Source organism: Gorilla gorilla, chromosome 4 (assembly GCF_029281585.2).
Source record: "Gorilla gorilla gorilla isolate KB3781 chromosome 4, NHGRI_mGorGor1-v2.1_pri, whole genome shotgun sequence".
NCBI classification, from domain to species: Eukaryota; Metazoa; Chordata; class Mammalia; order Primates; family Hominidae; genus Gorilla; species Gorilla gorilla.
Genome location: NC_073228.2, coordinates 18578267 through 18600475, shown reverse-complemented (window position 1 = coordinate 18600475; position 22209 = coordinate 18578267). Strand labels below are relative to the sequence as shown.

Genomic DNA, 22209 nt, shown 5'->3' with positions numbered 1-22209 from the left:
TCAAATATCACCTTCTCATTAAGTCCTTTCCCAACAACCTTTTTTTTTTTGAGACAGAGTCTTGATCTGTTGCCCAGGCTGGAGTGCAGTGGTGCAACAACGGCTCACTGCACCCTCACTTGGCTGGGCTCAGGCACTCCTCCCACCTCCCACCCCGCTGGCTGGGACTACAGGCATGTGCCACCACACCCGGCTAATTTTGTTGTTGTTTTCTTTTTGTAGAGACAGGCTTTTACCATGTTGCCCAGGCTGGTCTTGGACTCCTGGAGTCAAGCAATCCACCCACCTCAGCCTTTCAAAGTGCCAGGATTACAGTTGTGAGCCACTGAGCCCAGCCCTTAACAACCCATTTAAAATTTCAAACCCTGGCTGGGCACAGTGGCTCACGCCTGTAATCTCAGCAATTTGGGAGGCCGAGGGCGGATCACCTGGGGTCAGGAGTTCGAGACAAGCTTGGCCAACATGGTGAAACCCTGTCTCTACTAAAAATACAAAAATTAGCTGGGCATGGTGGCAGGCGCCTGTAATCCCAGCTACTCAGGAGGCTGAGGTGGGAGAATCACTTGAACCTGGGAGGCAGAAGTTGCAGTGAGCCAAGATCGCACCACTGCACTTCAGCCTGGGTGACAGAACAAGACTCCATCTCAGGAAAAAAAAGAAAGAAATAAAATAAAATAAAATAAAATTTCAGGCTGGATGCGGTGGCTCACTCCTGTAATCCCAGCACTTTGGGAGGCCGAGGTGGGTGGATTACGAAGTCAAGAGATCGAGACCATCCTGGCCAACATGGTGAAACCCCGTCTCTACTAAAAATACAAAAATTAGCTGGGCATGGTGGCAGGCACCTGTAATCCCAGCTACTTGGGAGGCTGAGGAAGGATAATAGCTTGAACCTGGGAGGTGGGGGTTGCAGTGAGCTGAGATTGCACCACTGCACTTCAGCCTGGCGGCAGAGCAAGACTCCGTGTCAAAAAAAAAAAAAAAAAAAAATTCAAACCTCCTCATGGACCTGGCTCTCCCCTAACCTGCTTCATTTACCACCTCCTGGCGGTATTATTTATTTTGCCCCTTGTTGGCCTTCCCTCCCTAACATCTAAGCTCACATTGTCCCTGCTCACTGCGTTATTCCCAGCTCTGAGAACAATGCTGGGCACACAATAACTGCTCAATAAACACATGTCATTGACCAGCTGAAAGACTGGGGCTCTCAGAACGTGCATGAATGTGCCTGCCACGCACCAGTTGGGTGCAGTCTGACTGGAATGCAGTATCAGCTTCGGTGTGCTCATGGGCTGATGAAGTTAATGCGTCACTGATGTTCGTGAATGTTGATGTCAGTACCTTGGTTATCACAGGTCCAGGAGGTAGCACTTTCTCCGTTCACATCCACAGTTGCCGCTCAGGTACGGGTCATGTTTTCTGGAGCATGTAGGCCTCTGCTGTATTCTGTATGGTGTTGTGCACCTACACATTTTCCTGGGTCTGTCTATTAACTCACCACTTCCAAGCCTCGACAGTCTGGTGGCTGCCACACTGCTGCTGGCGCCGCCCTGGCCCCTTTCTTTTCCCATGGGAGGCATATGCTAGGGGGGCAATATTTAGTTTTCCCAGCTGGTGCTCCTGGGCAATGCTTTGAGGGGTGTCATCCATCTTTAGGGCTTCCTTGGCAACATGCCTTTCCTCCTTCCTTCCTCCTCCTTCACCCCAGATGGAATGAGACTCCTATGCTGGATTCCATCTTAAATCGGGGCTACCTGTATTAATGAGCTGTGTGACTTGGGTAAGCTCTTCCCCTTTGCTGACACTCCTCCCACCTGTGGGATGAGGTGCCTTGCGTCTCTCCTACTCCCCACCTGTGGGATGAGGTGCCTTGCGTCTCTCCTACTCCCCACCTGTGGGATGAGGTGCCTTGCGTCTCTCCTACTCCCCACTTAAGCCATGGCACTGGGGCTCTTCTCTGGAGTAACAACCAGCCGCCAAGAATGAGAGTCAACTGGACACTGGTGCAGGAGGCAGACACAGTTAAGGGTTATGTGTTCCAGCTCTTCCAACCAGACAGACACATTCCTTTTTTTGGAGACAGAGTCTTGCTCTGTTGTCCAGGCTGGAGTGCAGTGACACGGTCTTGGCTCACTGCAACCTCTGTCTCCTGGGTTCAAATGATTCTCCTGCCTCAGTCTCCCAGATAGCTGGGATTACAGGCACCTGCCACCACGCCTGGCTAATTTTTGTATTTTTAGTAGAGACGGGGTTTTACCATGTTGGTCAGGCTGGTCTCGATCTCCTGACCTCATGTGATCCATCTGCCTCTGCCTCCCAAAGTGCTGAGATTACATGTGTAGGCCACCACACCTGGCCCATGTTCCTTTTTAAATCTACTTCCCCTAGTGCTCATGTGGTTAGTACTTACTTTTCACCCCTCGGGGGGTGAGAGCTGCCAGACTTGGAATCTGACTCTGCTGCCTGCCGTTTTTTTTTTTTTTTGAGACCTCTTGGCTGGAGTGCAATGGTGCAATCTTGGCTCACTGCAACCTCCCTCTCCCAAGTTCAAGTGATTCTCCTGCCTTAGCCTCCCGAGTAGCTGGGATTACAGGCATGCGCCACCACACCCGGCTAATTTTGTATTTTTAGTAGAGATGGGGTTTCACCATGTTGGTCAGGCTGGTCTCAAACTCCCGACCTCAGGTGATCTGCCCGCCTTGGCCTCCCAAAGTGTTGGGATTACAGGTGTGAGCCACCGCACCCGGCCTGCCTGCTGTTTTTGTGATCTCACCAGGTCAACTAAATTGGAACTCAGTTTCCTCATTTGGGCATAAAAACCCATATCCTCCAAGCTTCGTGGGCCTTTCATGAAAATTCAAGAGTTCCAAAGGGCTTTGTGAATATTAGGGAGAAATTGAATCCCCTTATAGCACAGGACATCATCCTAAATCTAGAAATGATTTTTTTCTTTTTTGAGACAGTGTCTCGCTCTGTTACCTGGCTGGAGTGCAATGGCTCCATCATGGCCTACTGCAAACTCTGCCCCCCTGGCTCAAGCAATCCTCCCACCTCAGCCTCCCAAGCAGCTGGGACTATAGGCGCATGCCACCACACCTGGCTAATTTCTGTAATTTTTTTGGTAGACTCAGGGTCTCACTATGTTGCCCAGGCTGTTCTCTAACTCCTGAGCTCAAGTGATCCGCCCACCTTGGCCTCCCAAAGTGCCGGGATTATAGGTGTGAGCCACCACACACAGCCCTAGAAATGATTTTTAATTTTAATTTTATTTTTTTTGAGACAGAGTCTCACTCTATTGCTCAGGCTGGAGTGCAGTGGTACAATCTTGGCTCACTGCAACCTCTGCCTCCTGGGTTCAAGCGATTCTCCTGCCTCAGCCTCTCGAATAGCTGGGATTACAGGTGCCTGCCACCATGCCCGGCTAATTTTTGTATTTTTAGTAGAGATGGGGTTTCACCATGTTGGCCAGGCTGGTCTCGAACTCCTGACCTCAGGTGATCTGCCCGCCTTGGCCTCCCAAAGCGCTGGGATTAAAGGTGTGAGCCACCGCGCCCAGCCTAGAAATGATTTTTAAACAGAGATCTCCAAATACTAGGCAGTGATGCTTTGCTAACTGGCTATCTGATTAATATCAATATTGTAATTATGGGGCTAAAAGCCCCTTGGAGGGTCTTAAGTTATGTATGGGGCTGGGGGCTGGTGGGGAGGGATGTGTGTGCTGCTCAGAGATGGTACGAGCCTAGGGATGGCTAGAGTTTCTTGCACCTAAGCTCAGCCTGCCCTCAGGACGCTGGAGGGGATGGATGTGGTTCTGCTTCAGCTGTACAAATATTTCTGCGAACTGGGTCCAAACAGCCAAGGTGGCAGGTGTACGGCAGAGCCTGAAGGGCCGAGGAGCTGGCTGGATGAATGGAGGGCCTGGGGACCTGCCTGCCTCCCACATATCACTCACTCCCCAGCCTCCGACCTGGCTCCTCATCCATGCACCCCTTTGCTCTGCCCGAGGGCACCCTACCTTGTACCCCTGGATGTCTCCATTCTGGCTGTCCAGCGGAGGTGGTTCCCAAGTCACGTCTAGCTGTGTGGCCGTGGCGCCGTGGACGACCACGTTACGAGGTGCTGCTGTGGGCACTGGAGGGCGTGCAGGGTAGGCAGTGAGCATGCGAGTAAACCTGGGAGGGGAGGTGGGCTGGGCGGGATGGGGAGCCCAGATCCCGTCTCTTCCAGCTGAACTGGGTGGGGCTGGGAAAGGCATGCTGGGGCCAGACAGGGCGGGCACTGCTCACCTGCCTCCCCAACAAAGACCTCCTGCGGGGGGCTGGAGGGCCCCTCGCCCACAGCGTTGTACACGCTCATCCGTATCTCATACCGCCTGTGCTTGTTCAAGTCTGTGGGGGAGAGTGGGGGAGGGGAAGCACACTGAGGTCACCGTCATTGCTGGGAAGGTGCCCCCCAGGGAGGGTGGAGGCTGCAGGGGGAGGAATGAGGCACCCCTGCCATTCTAGTCCCCTCTGTGAATGTGCAGGAAGGAGGAGGTGAGAGGCGGGGCCCCCAGGGGACGCTCTGTGCCAATCTGGACATAGGGCGATGCTGGTTGGCCTCTTGGCCTAGGGTGGCCGTACATTTTATTGTTCAACTGGACACTTTTGAGACTGAAAACCACTATGAATATTTACACCGGGACAACCAGTGTAAACCAAAGCTGTCCTGGGCATGCCTGGACAGAGGGTCACCCCCTACCCCCAGCCTGTCCTCTTTCCCCACCGTGACAGATGCCCAGAGTCCCCATCCACCAACTCTTCACACAGCGGGGCTCAGCTCCAGGGGGGAGGGGCGCATTGGATGTGAATTCTGGACTAAGAAACCTGATGTTTCTGCCAAGTTTGAGGTGCTTGGCTGAGAATGCCTGGCAGAAGTTGGGAATGGGACGCAGCTGCAAGAAACGGGCGCAGTCACTGTCCCCCGTAGCTGAAAGTTCCTCCCACCCTCTCCACTCTTCTCTCTGGGTTCCCCGCCCCTGCTCCCTTCCCCTGGGTGGGTCTACCCTTCAACAGGGTTGTGAGAGGGGTGTCACCCTTGCCTAGCTGTCTATGCAGCCTGGGTTGGTCATTGGTTGACGGAGGAAGGAGGAAGAGAATTTAGCCTTAAACTAGTGCTATTTTCTCCTGAGCACGAAACCCTCTTGCCTAAGGCCCTGGGTCTCAGGAAGAACCACGGCTGGGGCTTTAGAGAAAGGTCAAGGGTTGGGGCATGCAAGCAGCAGGAACATGCCTGGTGCACGGGAGGACGACGGACGCAGGTGACTAAAACTGCTGTCACCTCCCTCCAGGTGTGGGGCCAGACTGTAAGACTCAGCTGGGCCGAGAAGTGCCTTCGATGGGACTAGATGGGGCAGCAACCACGTGGACACCTGCCCACCTACCCAGCAGCGTCCAACAGCTCCTGCTGCGGCCCCGCTGTCACTGTCCCCCGACCCAGCGGAGCACAGGGTTACAGACTTCCCTTTTCCAGTCCACACCCGACAGAGGGCAGGCTTGAAGGAGACTTTCCCTGTCATCGGCCTACTTTTCCGTGTGTTTAGGGTTATCACTTGTGTTCAGGGTAGTCCCGTTTCTTAAGCCCCCTGGGGTGGGCACACCCCCTCAGCCTGTGATCAGGTCTCTCGAGGAGGCCCCACTCCCAATCCCCTGCGAGGCCTGGGCCCGCGATGAAGCCACCATGCAAGGAGACTTACTGTCCAGCTCGTACTGCGTGAGGCTGGGCCGGCTCAGGTTCCGCATGGAGTACATGGCTATGGGGTGGGGGTGCCGGGGCGGGGGCGCAGAGGGAGACAGCAGACAGAGGAGGTTAGTGCTCACACATCCCCACCCCACAAAGAAACCCCGGCCAGGCGGGGCTGACGGCGTGAACAGACAGGAAGAGTGTTTCCAAATTTCCAATGCTGAGTTACGGGCCAGGATAACAGGGCGGTGGGGGCAGGGGAAGGTGGAGGCTCCCTGGACAGTCTGCCCCACCCTGGTGTGCACTGGCCCAAGGTGACGTGAGCTCTTTGTAGCCCAGCATCTCTACGGACATCTCTGGGGGACCCTCTCACCCCAATTCTCTTCCTTGTTTCAGGGCAGAGCTCCTGGAAACCAGCATGAAATACTGGAGTCGTTAATTTCCTCATATGAACCAGAAACAATTTTACTACTAGGAAATATGACTGTATTATACACAGGCAATATAAAATCACAACCACAAGCACATATGGGCAAAAAAAAAAAAAGAAGGAAAAAAAGTCCACCAAAAACGCAAGCTGTTGGATCAGCTACTTCAGAGTTTTTCTATTAATATTCCTTTGCTACATGCTCAACATTCTGTTGTCTGCTAACTCACTAGAAGACAAGGCACAAAAGGCTTGAGAGAACTAAGGGAGGAAACATGAAAATGAAGAGGCTGGGCTGGGCGCAGTGGCTCATGCCTGTAGTCTCAGCACTTTGGGAAGCCAAGGTGGGTGGATCACCTGAGGTCAGGAGTTCGAGACGAGCCTGGCCAACACAGTGAAACCCGGTCTCTACTAAAAACACAAAAATTAGCTGGGCGTAGTGGTGCACGCCTGTAGTTCCAGCTACTTGGGAGGCTGGGGCAGGAGAATCGCTTGAACCTGGGCAGCAGAGCCGAGATCATGCCACTGTACTCTAGCCTGGGTGACAGAGCAAGACTCTGTCTCAAAAAACAAAAAACAAAAAAACAAAAAACAAAAAAAAAGCCGGGCGCAGTGACTCATGCCTGTAATCCCAGCACTTCGGAAGGCCGAGGCAGGCGGATCACCCGAGGTCAGGAGTTCGAGACCAGCCTGGCTAACATGGTGAAACCCCGTTTCCACTAAAAATACAAAAAATTAGCTGGGCGTGGTAGTGTGCGCCGTTAATCCCAGCTACTCAGGAGGCCTCAGGCAGGAGAATCGCTTGAACCTGGGAGGCAGAGGTTGCAGTGAGCTGAGATGGTGCCATTGCACTCCAGCTTAGGCAACAAGAGTGAAAACTCCATTTCAAAAAAAAAAAAGAAGAGGCTCTTAAACTGACCCCTCTCCTGCTAGTCTGTTTGGGTGAGTGTCCCACACCCACCTGAGTACCCAGTCCTCTGGGGTACCCCTGCCTGCTGCCGTCTTCTACTACGAATCAGTCATGGAGTCCCAGGTGGGTGGATAGAGGATATTTAGGGAAGGAGGCTCTTTATAAAAATCTCTAGTGGTCTGAGTCCAAATCTTAGGTGAACGCAAGCACTTCAGACCCAAACAAGCCAAAGGTGTAGATGAACATCAGTTTTGAGCCACTGGGAAAACCTCAGTTTTTTCTTTCATTATGTACCAAGGTGTTCTAATTATTGTTGCTATCTGCTGTGCTGTAACATATTTTATCGGTTGCACCACTTTGCAGCATTTTCTCTAAAGCTCTTAACTGTCATAAATGCACCTAACTGTCTGCCAGTGTGGAATACTAAATAATTATTATGTGAGTGACGGATTTACTTTGAAAAATCAAAAACAGGCCAGGTACAGTGGCTCGCGCCTGTCATCCCAGCACTTTGGGAGGCCAAAGCGGGCAGGCCACTTAAGGTCAGGAGTTCAAGAGCAGCCTGGCCAACATGGTGAAACCCCATCTCTACTAACAACAACAACAACAACAACAAAATTAGCTGGGCGTGGTGGCACACGCCTGGAGTCCTAGCTACTTGGGAGGCTGAGACACAAGAATCACTTGAACCCAGGAAGCGGAGGTTGCAGTGAGCTGAGATGGCACCACTACACTCCAGCCTGGGCAACGGAGTGAGACTCTGTCTAAAAAAAAACAAAAAACAAAAAATCCTCAAGTCCTGGAGCATCTGCGCCCATCACATATCATCTCCCATACTGGCCTTGGTCCACCCCGAGTCTGTGCCTCGGTTCCAACCTCCTGCTCTCTTACCACGTGACTGCAACAGCCTCTATCTGGACGCCTGCCCCTGGCTCTCCATCCTCCCACCATGGCCAAGCCGTCATCCTCATGCCACCAAAGTGGCTCCTAACACAAAAGTCCAAACACGTCTCTCCCTTGCCATGGTCTCCTGGGCATTGGCTCTCCCTGACATTTCCACCTGGGCTCCCCTCTTTCCTTCCTTTGCTCCAGGGGACAGGCAGGGCAGTGGCTTCCCCCAGGAAAAAGAGGGGGCCAGGACTACTGCTCTAGGGGTGTGACCAGGTGAGGCTTCTGGTCCCTCAAGGGCAGGGTGCTCCTTCTCGTGCACCGGGCTGTCCCCGTCCCTTCGTCCTGGTTAACTTGGCATCATCCTTCCGTGTTAGCACCAGTGCTGGTGCCGGGGAAGCCTTGCCTGTCCCTGGCTTTAGGTCCTCCTAGAATGTTTCCTTCCCAGCTCGCCTGGCTCCTCCTCCAGCCTGCAACTCCAAGAGGGCAGGCACCCTGTCTGTCTTGATCATTGGTGTGCCCCACAGTGACTCGGGGCCCATAGAAGGTGCTCAGTGAATATTCAGTAAATGAATGAATGGGATGGGAGGAGGGAGAGGCACACATGGAGGAGGGAGGCAGGGTTTCAGGTTAGAGTGGTTCCAGGAAGCTGAGAGCTCCAGAGCGGGAAGGTGAGGGTGACCGCCCCCATCCCACCCATTCCTCTGGCTCCCAAGTGTCACTCACAGGTAAGCTCAGCCCATGTGGCCCCTGGGTTGTTGATGCCTCGAAGCGTGAAGCCCCTCAGTCCTTCATAGAGCAGCTCCCGGTATCGGATCCGGAAGCCCAGGAGGATGCCATTGATCTTGTCCTCTGCTGGCGGCTGCAGGAAGGGAGTAGGGCATGGGGAGGGGACCTGGACCACCACCCACCCCTCCCCATGCTCTCTCATCATGCCTCCTGCAGCCACAGAGCAGGGACTGTGTTTTAACCAGGAAAAGAAATCAAGATAATATTGGGCATTTTAAATTTACAAAGCACTTCTGATGAGGCCATTTCATCCCTGCAGCATTCCCTAGAAGGAGGGAAGGGCAGGAATCAGTAATCACCTTTTACCCAAGCAGGAAACTGAGGCTCAGAGATGTTAAGGAACTTGCCCAAGATCACACAGCATCATTGGGGCCTGGAGCACACAGCTGTTTTCCTAGATCCGCTCCTTGTTCACCTCCTTTGTCTTCCAGGGCTGCCCTCACCTGATCACCAGCCTCCCCAGGCCTGCTGGTCCCTGCCTTAGCATCTGGATAACACTTCCTGGTGTTTCCTGCAACCTGAGCTCTCTCCTACTATTAGTACATGCAAGGGTGAGTGTGCCCCTCACCCCTTCATCAAGTTCTCCTTTGCTTCCTCTCCCGTCTACAGCTTAGCAGGAGAACAGGCTTCGGGAGAAGGTGAAAACTACTTCTTAATGATACTGCTTATGAAGAATGGTCTGACCAGCCTGGCCAACATGGTGAAACCCCGTCTCTACTAAAAATATAAAAATTAGCTGGGTGTGGTGGCATGTGCCTGTAGTCCTGCTTGGAAGGCTGAGGAAAGAGAATCGTGTGAAGCTGGGAGGCGGAGGTTGCAGTGAGCCAAGATCGAGCCACTGTACTCCAGCCTGGGCGACAGAGCAAGACTGTGTCTCAAAACAAAACAAAACAAAAACCCCAAAAAACCAAAAACCTGCTGAAACAGCTCCGGCTTTGTTAGCTCCTTAATGGTTTCCCCGGCTGCCATGGGCACCTCCCTGCCCCCTCCCTCTGCCACGTTGCTCCAGCCTCGTCCCGGTCACAGGTGCACTAAGTCATGTTTATCTACGGGAGCGTCCTCTCCTTGAGCTGTGTGTCTCAGGCTGGGGGGACCCTCCTGGCTTTGTCTTCAAGGGCTTTCCCTTTGTGGGGTGGCAGATGGCTGAAGGGGAGTGCCTGCCCCTTTGATCTGGAGAAGTGGTGTTGGGAGTTCAGTGCTTTTAACTTTTAGTAGAGATGGGGTTTTGCCAGGGGTCCCTCTCATGTGGGTGACCTGCTGAGGCAAGGCTGAACTTCAGAGGGCACAGGAGGGCCCCGCGGGGCAGGACCCATGAGCAGCCTGGTCGCTGAGGTTTGCCCATGGTCTTCCCCAGGCCACGGCAGAGCAGGCAGTGCCCACCGAAGAGTGGGCATCTGGAAGGGGTATGGACGAAGTGGGGCATTCCTCTCTACTTGCACAGTGATGGTGAGGGGCATAGGTCTCTGCAAGGAATCCCTTCACCGACCAGTGGGGCTTCATGGAGACTCTGGGGGTCCTGAGAGCCACAAGCACTTTTCAGCCCAAGGACTCAGCAGGCCTAAGGCTAATACACCTGGCCCTGCCACTCACTGGCTATGTGACCTGGGGCCATTTGGGTCCCCTCCCTGAGTCTCAGTGGTTGTCTGCAGAAGGGGATGACAGCACCTGCCTGATGTGACTATCTAGAGAGTGTAATGAGGTGTGTTATGGGAGTGTGTACGTGTGGGCACACGGCGTATAGAATGTTCTGTGACATGCACATGTCTGGATTTCTCATGGCTTCCCAGGCGCTCTGGGGGCAGAGAACCTGGGGGCTCCACGCAGCCCTGGTGGGGACTGCTGGCTTTCCAGTCCCAGAGCAGAGCTCGTCTGGGTCTTCACAGAGGTTTCCTGCCCGCTGGGCCGTACCTGCCATCGGATTAGCACGGAGGTGGTGGTGTGGGGCGTCACGGAGAGGATGGTGGGTGCTTCGTCGGGGGCTGTGGAGAGAAGCAGACAGGTGGGTTCTGGGGGCTGCAGCTTCAAGTCCCCCAGGAGCCCACTGGGACCAGATTCTGCTAATACTGGACTGCGGGGCAGGTCCAGATTGCATCGCCCTCCATGCCTGCTGGCCTGATTTCTGCAGAACAAAGGGCTGGTGTAAAGGGGAGGGAGGGAGGGACTGTGAGCTGACTCAGCCCAAACCCAAGGGTCCCAGAGCCCCCTCCACTCTGCTCCTCAGAGCCATAGACCACTTCTGCTGCTGCTGAGAACTCCTGTCCCGCTCACTGGCAGCTTGTGGGACACAAAGAAGGAATACGCCACAGGCCAGGCTGGGCCTGGGACCCTCAGCCCTTGGCAAAGGTGTCTCTGGCCCAAACCTCCCTGAGACCCTACCCCAGGAGCTGAAGGGCCCAGTGGGTCCCACGCCCCTCTCATCTTTGGAGGCCCCTCCCCCCGGAAGAAAATGCCCCGTGCCCAGGAGGCAGCCAGTGGGCTGAGAGAGAGACTGCTGGGGAAGGGGTACTGACCAGCCTGCAAGGTGGTCAGTGACTCCGACTCCTCGCTGAACTCGCTGTCGCCAATGTCATTGGTTGCCTTCACTCGGAACTTGTAGGACGTGAAGGGCTTCAGCCTGTAGGGAGAAATCAGGGCCAATGAGCCAAGGTGCTCCTTAAAGGCCTCGCCCCATGACCCCACCAAGGAGTCTCCCTGATCTGGCCCTGCTCGGGAAAGGGGGCGGGGTGCCAGCCCACTACACAGAAGGGCACACTGAGGCTCAGAAAGGAGCTTTGCTGCAGAGGACAAACTGGGACCCGGCCCCAGGGGTCCCAAGCACCTAGACCAGGTCCTCCAGACCATGCCAGCTTGGGGTGCCTTTAGCCCCAGTTGTAAGCCATAGCGTCCCGAGAAGGAAATGTCTGCAGCTTCCCCACTTCGCAGAACCGTGCAGTCACAAAAGCACCAACACCTCCACTCGGAACAAACTCCTCCCCTGCCCCCAACAAACTGCCATCTCTTTCTTTTTTTTTTGTTTGAGATGGAGTCTTTTTTTGTTATTGTTGAGACAGAGTCTCACTCTGTCGCCCAGGCTGGAGTGCAGTGGTGCGATCTTGGCTCACTGCAACCTCCGCCTCCCGCGTTCCAGCGATTCTCGTGCCTCAGCCTCCTGAATAGCTGGGATTACAGGCACGTGCTACCACACCCGGCTAGTTTTTGTATTTTAGTAGAGACAGGGTTTCACCATGTTGGCCAGACTGGTTTCAAACTCCTGACCTCAAGTGATCCTCCCGCCTCGGCCTCCCAAAGTGCTGGGATTCCGGGCGTAAGCCACCGCTCCTGGCCTCTCTTTTTTAAATGTAGTAAATTAGGGAAGAGCTGAGGTTCTCAAGAGTTAAGCAGTACTTCATCTCTATAAGCCTTATTTCCTCTGGGAGCAAACGTCTCTCTTTTAGATTTATGGGGGGTGGGAGAGGTGGGGAAGAAAGTATTGCTCAAAACTCCCGGTCACATCAACTGGAATATAAAAAATTCAACCCACTCGGAATTAAATTGAAGCTAGAATTTCGGAGTGACGCTCCACTCCCCTATTAAAGCTGGAGAGGAAGATGCCGCCCGGCTGGAAGAATCACTAATGAAGGATGACAGGCACTTCACTAAAGGGGGACTTCCCGGCTCCAGAAATAGATAATTAAGAGGCAACCTAACAGAGTTCCAGAGGGAACAGAGCGAGGCAGAGCAGGATAGAGCTAATTTGCGAGGGTGAGAGTGGATGCGGGGGCCGCCTGGGTGGTGCATGTAGGAGGAGAGCTGGGGGCCGGCTGGAGGTGTTTTCAGAAGGCCCCCTACCCAGTGGAGGAGCACCGCTGGTCCCGGCGGGGAGAGGGGCGGTGGGGATGCTGGCGTGGACCCGAGCCTTACCTGTCCACAACGAAGCTGGAGGCGTTGTGGCTCACGGAGGCCGAGTGCAGTGCCCACCTGCCGCCGGGCAGCTCGCGGGTCTGGATGGTGTAGTAGCGCACAGGGGAGAGCCCGTCGCTCCCTGGCTCCCAGGACAGCAGCACGCTGCGTGCTCTCACATCCTCCTGCTGCACCATCGGCCTGCTGGGGGGCTGCGGACGGTCTGGGAGGTGGCAGAGGGGGAGGAGCAGGTGAGTGGGCCAGGCCGTGGTGGAGGGGGCTGGACTTTCTCGAGGGAGGAAAGGAGGTGATCTGGGCTCAGGCCTGGCATCCCCTTCCCATCCCAATTCCATGCACGCAGGATCCTTGCAGGTTCTCACACCTGGGCACAGCCAGCACCCCTCTCCTGGTTAGAGGCCCACGCTCAGGCTCCTAGAGCCCCAGGGCCTGGGAACTTACAGCTCCTCGGGGCAGCCCTAAGCAAGGATTGACGGTGAGGAGGGACACCCACCCACCCAGCTCCTTTGCTCCTGCCTGAAACGAGGCTGAGCCGGGCCCTGCGCTGTCCCTGATTGAGCAGGATGAGGCTGTTTCCCTAAGAGAAGCGCTGCTTCATTCCAGGCCCTAGCTTGGCTTCCTTCTCTCCCCAGCCTCACTGCCCCGCCCCTTCTGCAGGGCGTCTCAAACCTCAGCAGTACTGGAATTCAGAACAGATGACTCTGTGGCGGGGGCATCCTATGCAATGCAGGATGCTCAGCAGTGTCCCTGGCCTCCACCCACTTGATGCCAGTAGCACCCCACACTGTGACAACCAAAATGTCTCCAGACATGTCCAATGTGCCCTGTGGCCAAAGAAGTCCCCAGTTGAGAAGCACTGTACTAATGGTTTTTCCTGAGTACATTTTCTTCTTCCTTCCCTCCCTTCCTTCCCTCCCTCCTTCCTTCCTTCCCTCCCTCTCCTTCCTTCCCCCTCCTTTCCTTTTCTTTCTCCCTCTCTCTTTTCTCCCTCTCTTCCTTCTCCCTCCCTCCCTTCTTTCTCCCTCCCTCCCTTCCTTCTTTCTCCCTCCCTCCCTTCTTTCTCCCTCCCTCCCTTTTTCCCCCCTCCCCTCCCCTCCCTTTCCCTTCCCCCTCTCCTCCCCTCTCCTCCCTTCCCCTTCCCCTTCCCCTCCTTCTTCTTTCTTTATTTAAAACACAGTCAGGGTCTGTATCTGTTTCCCAGGCTGGAGTGCAGTGGCACGATCATAGCTCACTACAGCCTCAAACTCCTTGATTCGAGCAATCCTTCTACCTCGGCCTCTTGAATGGCTGGGACTACAGATGTACACCACCACACCTGGCTAATATTTCTTTCTTTTTTTTTTTTTTTTGAGATGGTCTTGCTCTGTAGCCCAGGCTGGAGTGCAGTGGTGTGATCTCAGCTCACTATGACCTCCGCCTCGCAGGTTCAAACGATTCTCTTGCCTCAGCCTTCCAAGTAGCTGGGGTTACTGACGTGTGCCACCATGCCCAGCTAATTTTTGTATTTTTAGTAGGGACGAGGTTTCACCATGTTGGCCAGGATGGCCTTGAACCCCCAACCTCAGATGATCCACCTGCCTCGGCCTCCCAAAGTGCTAGGATTACAGGTGTGAGCCACCATGCCCGGCCTGTAGCTAATATTTCTATGTTCTGTAGAGATGGGGTCTCACTATGTGGCCCAGGTTGAGAGTATTTTCTAATATATCCCTATCAGGCCAGTCGGGGTCCCAGGCTTGCTTTTGGGGAGTCCAAGGTCAGGCAAGGTGCCAGCTCAGGGCAGCAGTGCAGTGGCAGCTGGGGCTCCAGGCTGCAGCCCTGATCCTGCGCCCATCTGTGTTGACAAGGCCAGGGCTGCGAGTGGGGAGGGGAGAGGGAAGATGGTCACTAACCCTCCCTTAATTAATTAATTAATTTAGACAGAGTCTTGTTCTGTCACCCAGGCTGGAGTGCAGTGGTGCGATCTTGGCTCACTGCAACCTCCGTCTCCCAGGTTCAAGTGATTCTCGTGTCTCAGCTTCCTGAGTAGCTGGGATTACAGGTGTGCGCCACCACGCTGGCTAATTTTTGTATTTTTAGTAGAGACAGGGTTTCACCATGTTGGCTAGGCTGGTCTCAAACTCCTGACCTCAACTGATCCACCCGCCTTGGCCTCCCAAAGTGCTGGGATTACAGGCGTGAGCCACTGTGCCTGGCCACAAACTTTCCCTTTAGAAGACCAGACCAGAGTAGGGTCCTTGGGTGTGAACTTGCGGCTCATCTCTGGGAGTCTATTAGACCCCTCGCTGACTTTGACTTCAGAGATTGGAGCCCACCTTCCATTCTCATCCAGGGCACTGCAGATCATACCAGCCATCCACTAGGAGCACTGGCTGGCCCCCCCTCAGCTGCCCCCAAGCCTTCCCTGGCCCCCGTGGGCAGTCACCTCTCTTCTCGGTGGTCACCACCAAGGCCTCGGCAGCCTCTCCCCAGCCCTTGCGGGTCTGGGCCGTGATGCGGAACAGGTAGACAGACTCTGGCTTGAGGCCCGTGGCTGTGTACTGCCGGGCACTGGGTGCCAGCACCTCCACAGTGGCGGTGTTGGCCGTGGTGGTGTTGAGCCGGTGTGTGATCTGGTAAGCTGTGGGAAGGAAGCACATGGCTATTATGGCAAGCAAGGCAAACTGCCCCTAGGGCCCCGGGAAGGGTTGTTCCGTCCAAAGACACAGCTGTGTCTGCACATGGCCACCTTGCCGTGGTCCCTTTGGCTGTGGTCTGCCTGAGGCCTCTGGGTCACTCTCCAGTCTTCAGCTGCCACCTGGGGAGGGTGGACTGTGGGTGGCATGGAGAGGCACTCTATGCACAGTGCCTGTGACCCCCGTAACAGCCCCAAGTGAAGAAACTGAGGCCCGGAGAGGCCAGACCACCTGCTGGTAAGTGACAGAGCTGGAATCCTAGCCCAGGTCTTTCTGGGCTAACACACTTGTCCTTCCTGCCCCCACTCTGTCTTGGGGATGTGGCATTGCTCTAGGGCAGGTGGTGCGTGAGGTCAGGACTGAGAACCCTGGGACAGGTACAGGTAGTCCAAGCCCCCATTTTAAAGGTGAGGGCACTGAGGCCGCAGAGGGGAGTAGACTTGCTCAAGTTCACGCAGCTGCCGACTGGAACCCTGGGTGTGTGTATTGGGGGAACCCTAAATGTGAGATGAAGCTTCCCATTTGTAGCCTCCCTCCTGTGCGCCTTGAGACTCTTTTACAGCTGTGCCGAGCCTGCCAGCATGCCCTCACTTGGCCATGCTAAGGAACAGCGTCCGAGGTTTACCAGATGGCCGGCAGGCTGGGGGCCTGGGGACATTTGGGGACGCAAAGCCAACCCATGACTCTTAAGGGACTTCAACTCTGATCTTGCCCTCCGGAAGATAATCTTACACACTGGAATTTCTAGCAGGAGGACTAACACCCAGATCCCATTCTAGAGGGGATGTGGAGGCTCCCTAGACCTACTCTCCCTCAAGCTGGTAACGAAGTGGCCTCCTTTGCAGCTCATGCCTCTTCCTTCTTCCTGCAGCCGGGGCACGGGAAGGGCAAAGGCTTACCAAGAATGATGCCATTGGGGGCAGCAGGGGGCTGCCAGATCAGCCGCACCGACGTGGTCCGCACCTCTGGGAACAGGATGCCCATGGGTGGTCCTGGGACTGGAGGGGGCAAAGGAGAGGAGGCCGACCCATGAGGCTGCCGCTCAGCTGGGGATGAGCCCAGCTCGGGCAGAGCAGCCTGGCAGGGTGGAGGGGGAAGGGGCCGCCCAGCTCAGTGAATTTCTGTGGAGTACTGCCCTGTGCCTGACACTGTGTTAGGAGCCAGAGGCAAGAACGTGGAACCAAGGGGGCTTTCTGCCCTCAAAATAGGCATCATTTGGCAGGGACCTAAGGCTCCAGCTTCCTCTGCTCATTGTCTGTATACACGCCCCAGAACCGGGCTGCCCTCAGAGCTGGGAGCGTGGGCCCTGGATGGATGCGTCAGTGCTTCAGAAGGTCCTGTTCTGACTTCCTTCCACCCATGGGGTGAAGTGGCCGTGGGGTAATGGGAAATGCCCACCCCCAGCCTGCACCACTCCTCTCTCTAGACCTTGCTCTGGAATCCTGGGACCCTGGAATTCCCTGCCCAGAGAGGCCTAAGCATGCTTCCAGAGGCTGCGTGGGCCTGGTCCCCACATCCACCCTCCTGAGGGTAGGCTATGCACCCCTGGCTCCAGGGAAGGCCAAGTGGTAGCTATTTTGCAGGTGTGGAGATGAAGATTGAATGGGGTGGGTCAAAGGACAGGGTGAGGAGAGAATGGGGCAGGGGGTGGGGGAGGGTAGCTGGGGAGGGGCACTCTTCCTGTGTTGCCGCACTGCAGAACAGAATGACAAGATGTCTGAGATTTCCAAACTTTTTTTTTTTTTTAATACCGAGTCTCGCTCTGTCGCCCAGGCTGGAGTGCAGTGGCGTGATCTCAGCTCACTGCAAGCTCCGCCTCCCGGGTTCAAGTGATTCTCCTGCCTCAGCCTCCCAGTAGCTGAGACTACAGGCGTGTGCCACCACACCCGGCTAATTTTTATATTTTTGGTAGAGACAGGGTTTTACCATGTTGGCCAGGCTGGTCTCGAACTCCTGAGCTCAAGTGGTCTGCCTGCCTTGGCTGCCTAAAGTGCTAGGATTACACGCGTGAGCCACCACACCCAGCCTGAGATTTCTAAACTTGAACCTGGCCTTCCAGATCATTGTAAGGGTATATCTGTCAAGGCAGGAGGATAGAACATATTTAATTTAACAGTTCATTAGCTTGATGAATAATGTTAGCATATGCAAACATATGGTATTTGGGCTTCCTTCTGCACTCTGGTCCGGTTCCTGCAAATGTCTGTGGTGGGCAGTAGGTGGGGGCGTGTGCGGGGAGATAGGAGGGGGCAAGGGATGCATTGGTCAGCTTCTGATGGGGAGTTTTGCTACAGGGATGAATGCCTGCAGCCCACTGGTGACATTCTTTTGCAAACAGGACCAGGAGGTTCGTGTGTCCAGAAAAAATACTTTCACAGACCTTTACTCAAAGTGAACCTGCTCCAGTTGAAAAATAAAGTAAAACTGGCCGGGTGCAGTGGCTCACATCTGTAATTGCAGCACGTTGGGAGGCTGAGGTGGGTGGATTGCCTGAGGTCAGGAGTTCGAGACCAGCCTGGCCAACATGGTGAAACCCCAGCTCTACTAAAAATACAACAATCAGCTGGGCATGGTGGCCAGCGCCTGTAATCCCAGCTGCTCAGGAGGCTGAGGCAAGAGAATGGTTTGAACCTGGGAGGCGGAGGTTGTAGTGGGCCAAGATTGCACCACTGCACTCCAGCCTGGGTGACAGAGTGATACTCTATAAAAAAAAAAAAAAAAAAAAAAAGAAAAGTAAATTAAAACTGGTGCAAGTCCCTATTCCGTACGCTTGTTTTGCAGAGAGACCAAGAGACTGAATCAGACGTCAAACTGCCTCCGCATTGTCCTCAGGGATACACAGGCTGTAATTAGCATCCCCTGCAGTGGGGCTGGTAGCTCCGGGTGACCCATCCCTACAGGAGGCATCTGAGGCCATGGCTCCCCGTGGGGCAGAGCCTGACCCCAGAAGGGCAAGGCCAGATGGGCAGGAGGAAGGGCGGCTCCTCCCAGCCTTCCCCAAGCTTGCTGGGATATGGACTCACCATCATCCAGCGTCCGCTCCAAGATGGGAGGGTGGCTGGGGCTGCCGTCCCCGATGCGTGTGAAGGCCAGCACCTGGACCTCATAGAGCACGTATTTGCCCAAGCCGGTGAGCTGGGCACTGCGAGACGAGTTGCCTTCCACCAGCCAGAATCGGGGCTGGGTGTCCGAGTCCTTCTCCTTATACATCACCTGTCAGGCCCCAGCACAGGGTGAGGGCCTCAGGCCTGCGTCTCACCCGTCTACACTTTTCCTGAGTCTCATCCCCAGGAAGGGGGTGGGTAGACTTGGGCTCCTTGGAGTGACTTGGCCCCAAAGGCTGGGGGTAATTGCAAAGCTAGTGTACCCGGAGGGCTGGGGACACAAAGACGGACGCAGTCATAGAGCAAGAAGGCTCCTGAGAGGGCATGCAGGTGGGAAGACAGCCCTAGACAGGGGGTGTGACTTATGTAAGGTCACACAGCTAGCAGCTGTGTGTCACACATCTCCCAACTTCCAGACCAGGGCCGGACCATGTGGCTAGGCACAGCTTTAAAAGGGATTCTAAAAGATAATGAAAAGCAAAACTGGGTCCAACAGAGCTGAGTGAGGCTGAGGGCATCCAGTGTGGCCTCCCCGGAGAGATGGAGCAGCCCTAGGCCCTGGGTCCTCTCTGGGTGCCTCCCCACCCACAAGGGATGACTCGTGGTTGCCATGGTGACCATTGGCTAGGACGCCAGGCAGATCCCCTGTATCCACTCTAGGAGGCAGAGACCTAGAGGGTGATAAGGACAAGGCCCCTTGGATGGAGAGGCTGGAGGGGCCAGTGTAGGGACCCCACCTCCTGGGATCCCAGGACTCACCTTATAGCCCAGCACGAGCCCGTTGCGATCGGCCTCGGGGACCTCGCTCCAGCGCACCAGCATGCTGCTGGAGGTGGTGGCCAGTGCGGACACATTGGTGGGGCCGGAAGAGGGGACTGTGGGGGAAAGGGAGTGGAGAGAAGGCACTCAGGACCCAACGTTGACTGTGCAAGGGATGTGGACCAGGACAGGGGGCCGAGGGAGGGGCCAGCTCGATGTTGCGTCTCTATGGAAGAAACGTGGCACACATGGTCCCCAAACTGCAAACGATCCCACCAAGACGGCCTTTGGTTTTGGAATGCTGCAGACGCCGTTTCCGGTTTCAGATGAGCCTCCTCACAGGATTCTCTGCTCAGGTTTAGATGAGCTTGCATTTCCTGCTAGCACAGCAGAGAGGGCTGGCAGAGGGACCAGGGTGGCCCAGGAGAGCTGTCTGTCATTTAAAAGGTGCCAGGAAAAAGCCACAGAGCAGTGAACCACGTGTGGATGGATGAGAGTTGCCTGAATGCTGGGCTCACATTCTGTGGGTCACGCCTGGGCAGGCCCCCAGGAGCTTCCGGTAGTGATTCTGGAATGTCCTGAGAGCTAACCCTTTCCTCGACCCCTCCACTGTGGTCTTTCAGGCACCACTGGGTTTCAGGGTTAAAGCTGAGGGCAGGAGAGTGGGCAGTATGAATGGTGGAGCCTACCTAGCTGTCCTCCAGAGGCAGGGATACCCCCGCCCCCCTTGGGAATATGGGAATAGCAGGCACAGTTGCAGAGAAGTGGCAGGTGCTGGGAGAGGCGGCAACATCATTGTGACATTGAGCATCAGCAGAGGAAATGAGCTCAGGCTGTTTTTGAACACCATCTTCAGCCTGGCACACCCTTGGATGACCCTGAGGGCACAGAGACCAAGGAGGGGACAGGGAGCAGGGTGGCTGGGTGTGAGGGGTTGGTACCTGACTCCCGGGTCCTGCCCACCACCGTCTGGCTCCAGGGCCCGCTCCCGATGGCGTTGAAGGCCTGGACCTGGACGCGGTACTCTGTCCACTCCTCCAGGTCCTCGATGGTGTACTCCCGCTCCACACGGTCCTGCACCACGTGGCTCAGCATCTTGCCATGCCCATCTGACCGGCTGTACTTGATCTTATAGCCCACGGACTCAGGGTTCCCATTGTATTCCATCTCCGGGAGAGGCTGCAGCGGGGCAGGGGTGGCAAAGCTGCTATGAGCCAGGCCCCCCCACTGTGCAGGGAGGAACTGCCCTGCTACCCTCTCCTCCAGGGCGCCTTCAGGGCTATCCATCCCACTGTCACCCGGTCAGTGTCCACATGAGGCTCTCTCACCCGAGTGTGGCTTAGGTTGTGTGACTGTATTTCTGATGGGCTCTTATCTTCCTGCAGGGAGGACAGAGAAGCAGCATCCTTTCTTTATTGTGTATGTGACAAATCTATTACCCTGCCAAGGGAGTCAGGAGCCACAAAGGCTGTGTGTCTGACACACCGATAGCACCGCCACCTTTGGCTCTGCTGTCTCTGCTGCTTATCTCTGTCACTCAGGCTGCCAGCACACACTTAATTGCCTACCGCACCTGGTCTCAGCTCATGCCTGCCTTTGAGTGAGCATGGGCAGAGAGCAGGATGAGTGGGGCACCTGCCAGTCAGGAAGTCCTTCTGTCCAGCAAACCTCAGCCTCTCCTGCTGCATTTTCAGGCTCCTTTTTCTTTTCTTTTTTTTTTTTAAGACAGGGTCTGGCTCTGTCTCTCAGGCTGCAGTGCCATGGTGCCGTCTCAGCTCACTGCAACCTCTACCTCCTGGGCTCAAGCAATCTCTTGCTGGGACTATAGGCGTGTGCCACTATGCCTGCTAAGTTTTGTAGAGACGAGGTTTCGCCATGTTGCTTAGGTTGGTCTCAAACTCCTCAGCTCAAGTCATCTGCTCGCCTCGGCCTCCCAAAGTGCTGGGATTATAAGCCACCACGCCCAACCAGCCTCCTCCTTCTTGTTTGAGTCTCACAGAAAAGAAAAGTCAGATTTCTTTGGGGCCTTAGGACTAGGCTGATGGGGCTGTGGTCACCAGCTTAAGGTTGTGTGGATGACCATGGGCAGTGCTGGTGAGAGTGCAGGTGTGCACACAGGGAGGGGAGCCCAGGGCCCGGCCTCCACTACTCTGAAGGGCACAGAGCTGGGGTGGGGGCATCTCCAGCCCTCACCTCCCCCAGTTCTGCTTCCCCAGGGGCTCTGGAGGGCCCTTGGTCCACAGGCTCACCCTAGGCTGACCCACTTTACCCCACTCCTCACCTTCGGCCCCAACCTCCCCTGCTCACTACACGCTTCCTCCCTTCTGCAGACACTTAGTGAAGCCGACCAAAGACCATTAAGATAGCAATCGATGGTCTTGAGAGCCGGAGATGGGGCTTAAGCGCAAGTTCCTTTACCTGCTGAGGAAAGGTAATGGACCACGCACCATTAAGCGTGGGCCTGAGAGGTGTCTAGGGCCCTGTGCCACATGGCAACTGCCTTTCTATTCCCCCGTGCAGTCCCTGCCCTCAGCATCAGGCTGTAACCTTTTAGTAGCTGCAAACCTTAAAGTGAGATTCAGGAAGGAAGCAGGGAGCCGGCCTGGGGTGGGGATGCCTGGGAGCAAAGGGGCAGGAGGTGGGTATGGTCACACTGTGCACGGGGCACTGAGCTGGGCCGAGACAGCTCTGCAGCTCTGCTCAGGCTCCAGCCACTCTGGGAAGGGAACTGCAATTAATAACTAATATTTATCGAGGACTGACGGTGCCAAGCGCTTTCACGGCCGTTAGCATCAAGCTGTCCGCACACGGGAACGGCAATAATGACTTCACAGCGTGGTGTGTTTGCAAGTTGTGTTTTGCACAATGAGTAAGATCTTACGTGGAAACAAAGGGTTTGTGTGGTCAGATGGGCCTGGGGAAGCAGGGTCAAGAGGGCTCCTGCTATGCTAGTGTTCCTGGATTCTCTATGGAGCTGTGGTATGCGGTGCTGTTCCCACATTTATTTGTCTAAGAATTCTTGTTTGCTCCACACGCCTCCTG

General features: G+C 55.3%; 1 protein-coding gene across 2 annotated transcripts in view; it reads right to left on the bottom strand.

Moving 5' to 3' along the window:
• Positions 1 to 22209, bottom strand: part of SDK2 (sidekick cell adhesion molecule 2) — a 309988-nt gene that overhangs the window by 39344 nt on the left and 248435 nt on the right. The window contains exons 25-36 of one of the 2 annotated variants that reach the window (XM_055389053.2): positions 20109 to 20346; positions 19168 to 19283; positions 18328 to 18517; positions 16204 to 16302; positions 15055 to 15249; positions 12636 to 12837; positions 11246 to 11349; positions 10644 to 10714; positions 8673 to 8808; positions 5735 to 5791; positions 4287 to 4388; positions 4016 to 4131 (exon numbers count right to left, since the gene is read on the bottom strand). In XM_055389053.2, coding sequence (XP_055245028.2) covers positions 4016 to 4131; positions 4287 to 4388; positions 5735 to 5791; positions 8673 to 8808; positions 10644 to 10714; positions 11246 to 11349; positions 12636 to 12837; positions 15055 to 15249; positions 16204 to 16302; positions 18328 to 18517; positions 19168 to 19283; positions 20109 to 20346 — 1626 coding nt within the window. The remainder of the gene's footprint in view (positions 1 to 4015; positions 4132 to 4286; positions 4389 to 5734; positions 5792 to 8672; positions 8809 to 10643; positions 10715 to 11245; positions 11350 to 12635; positions 12838 to 15054; positions 15250 to 16203; positions 16303 to 18327; positions 18518 to 19167; positions 19284 to 20108; positions 20347 to 22209) is intronic. The other variant, XM_055389054.2, reaches the window with a different exon arrangement.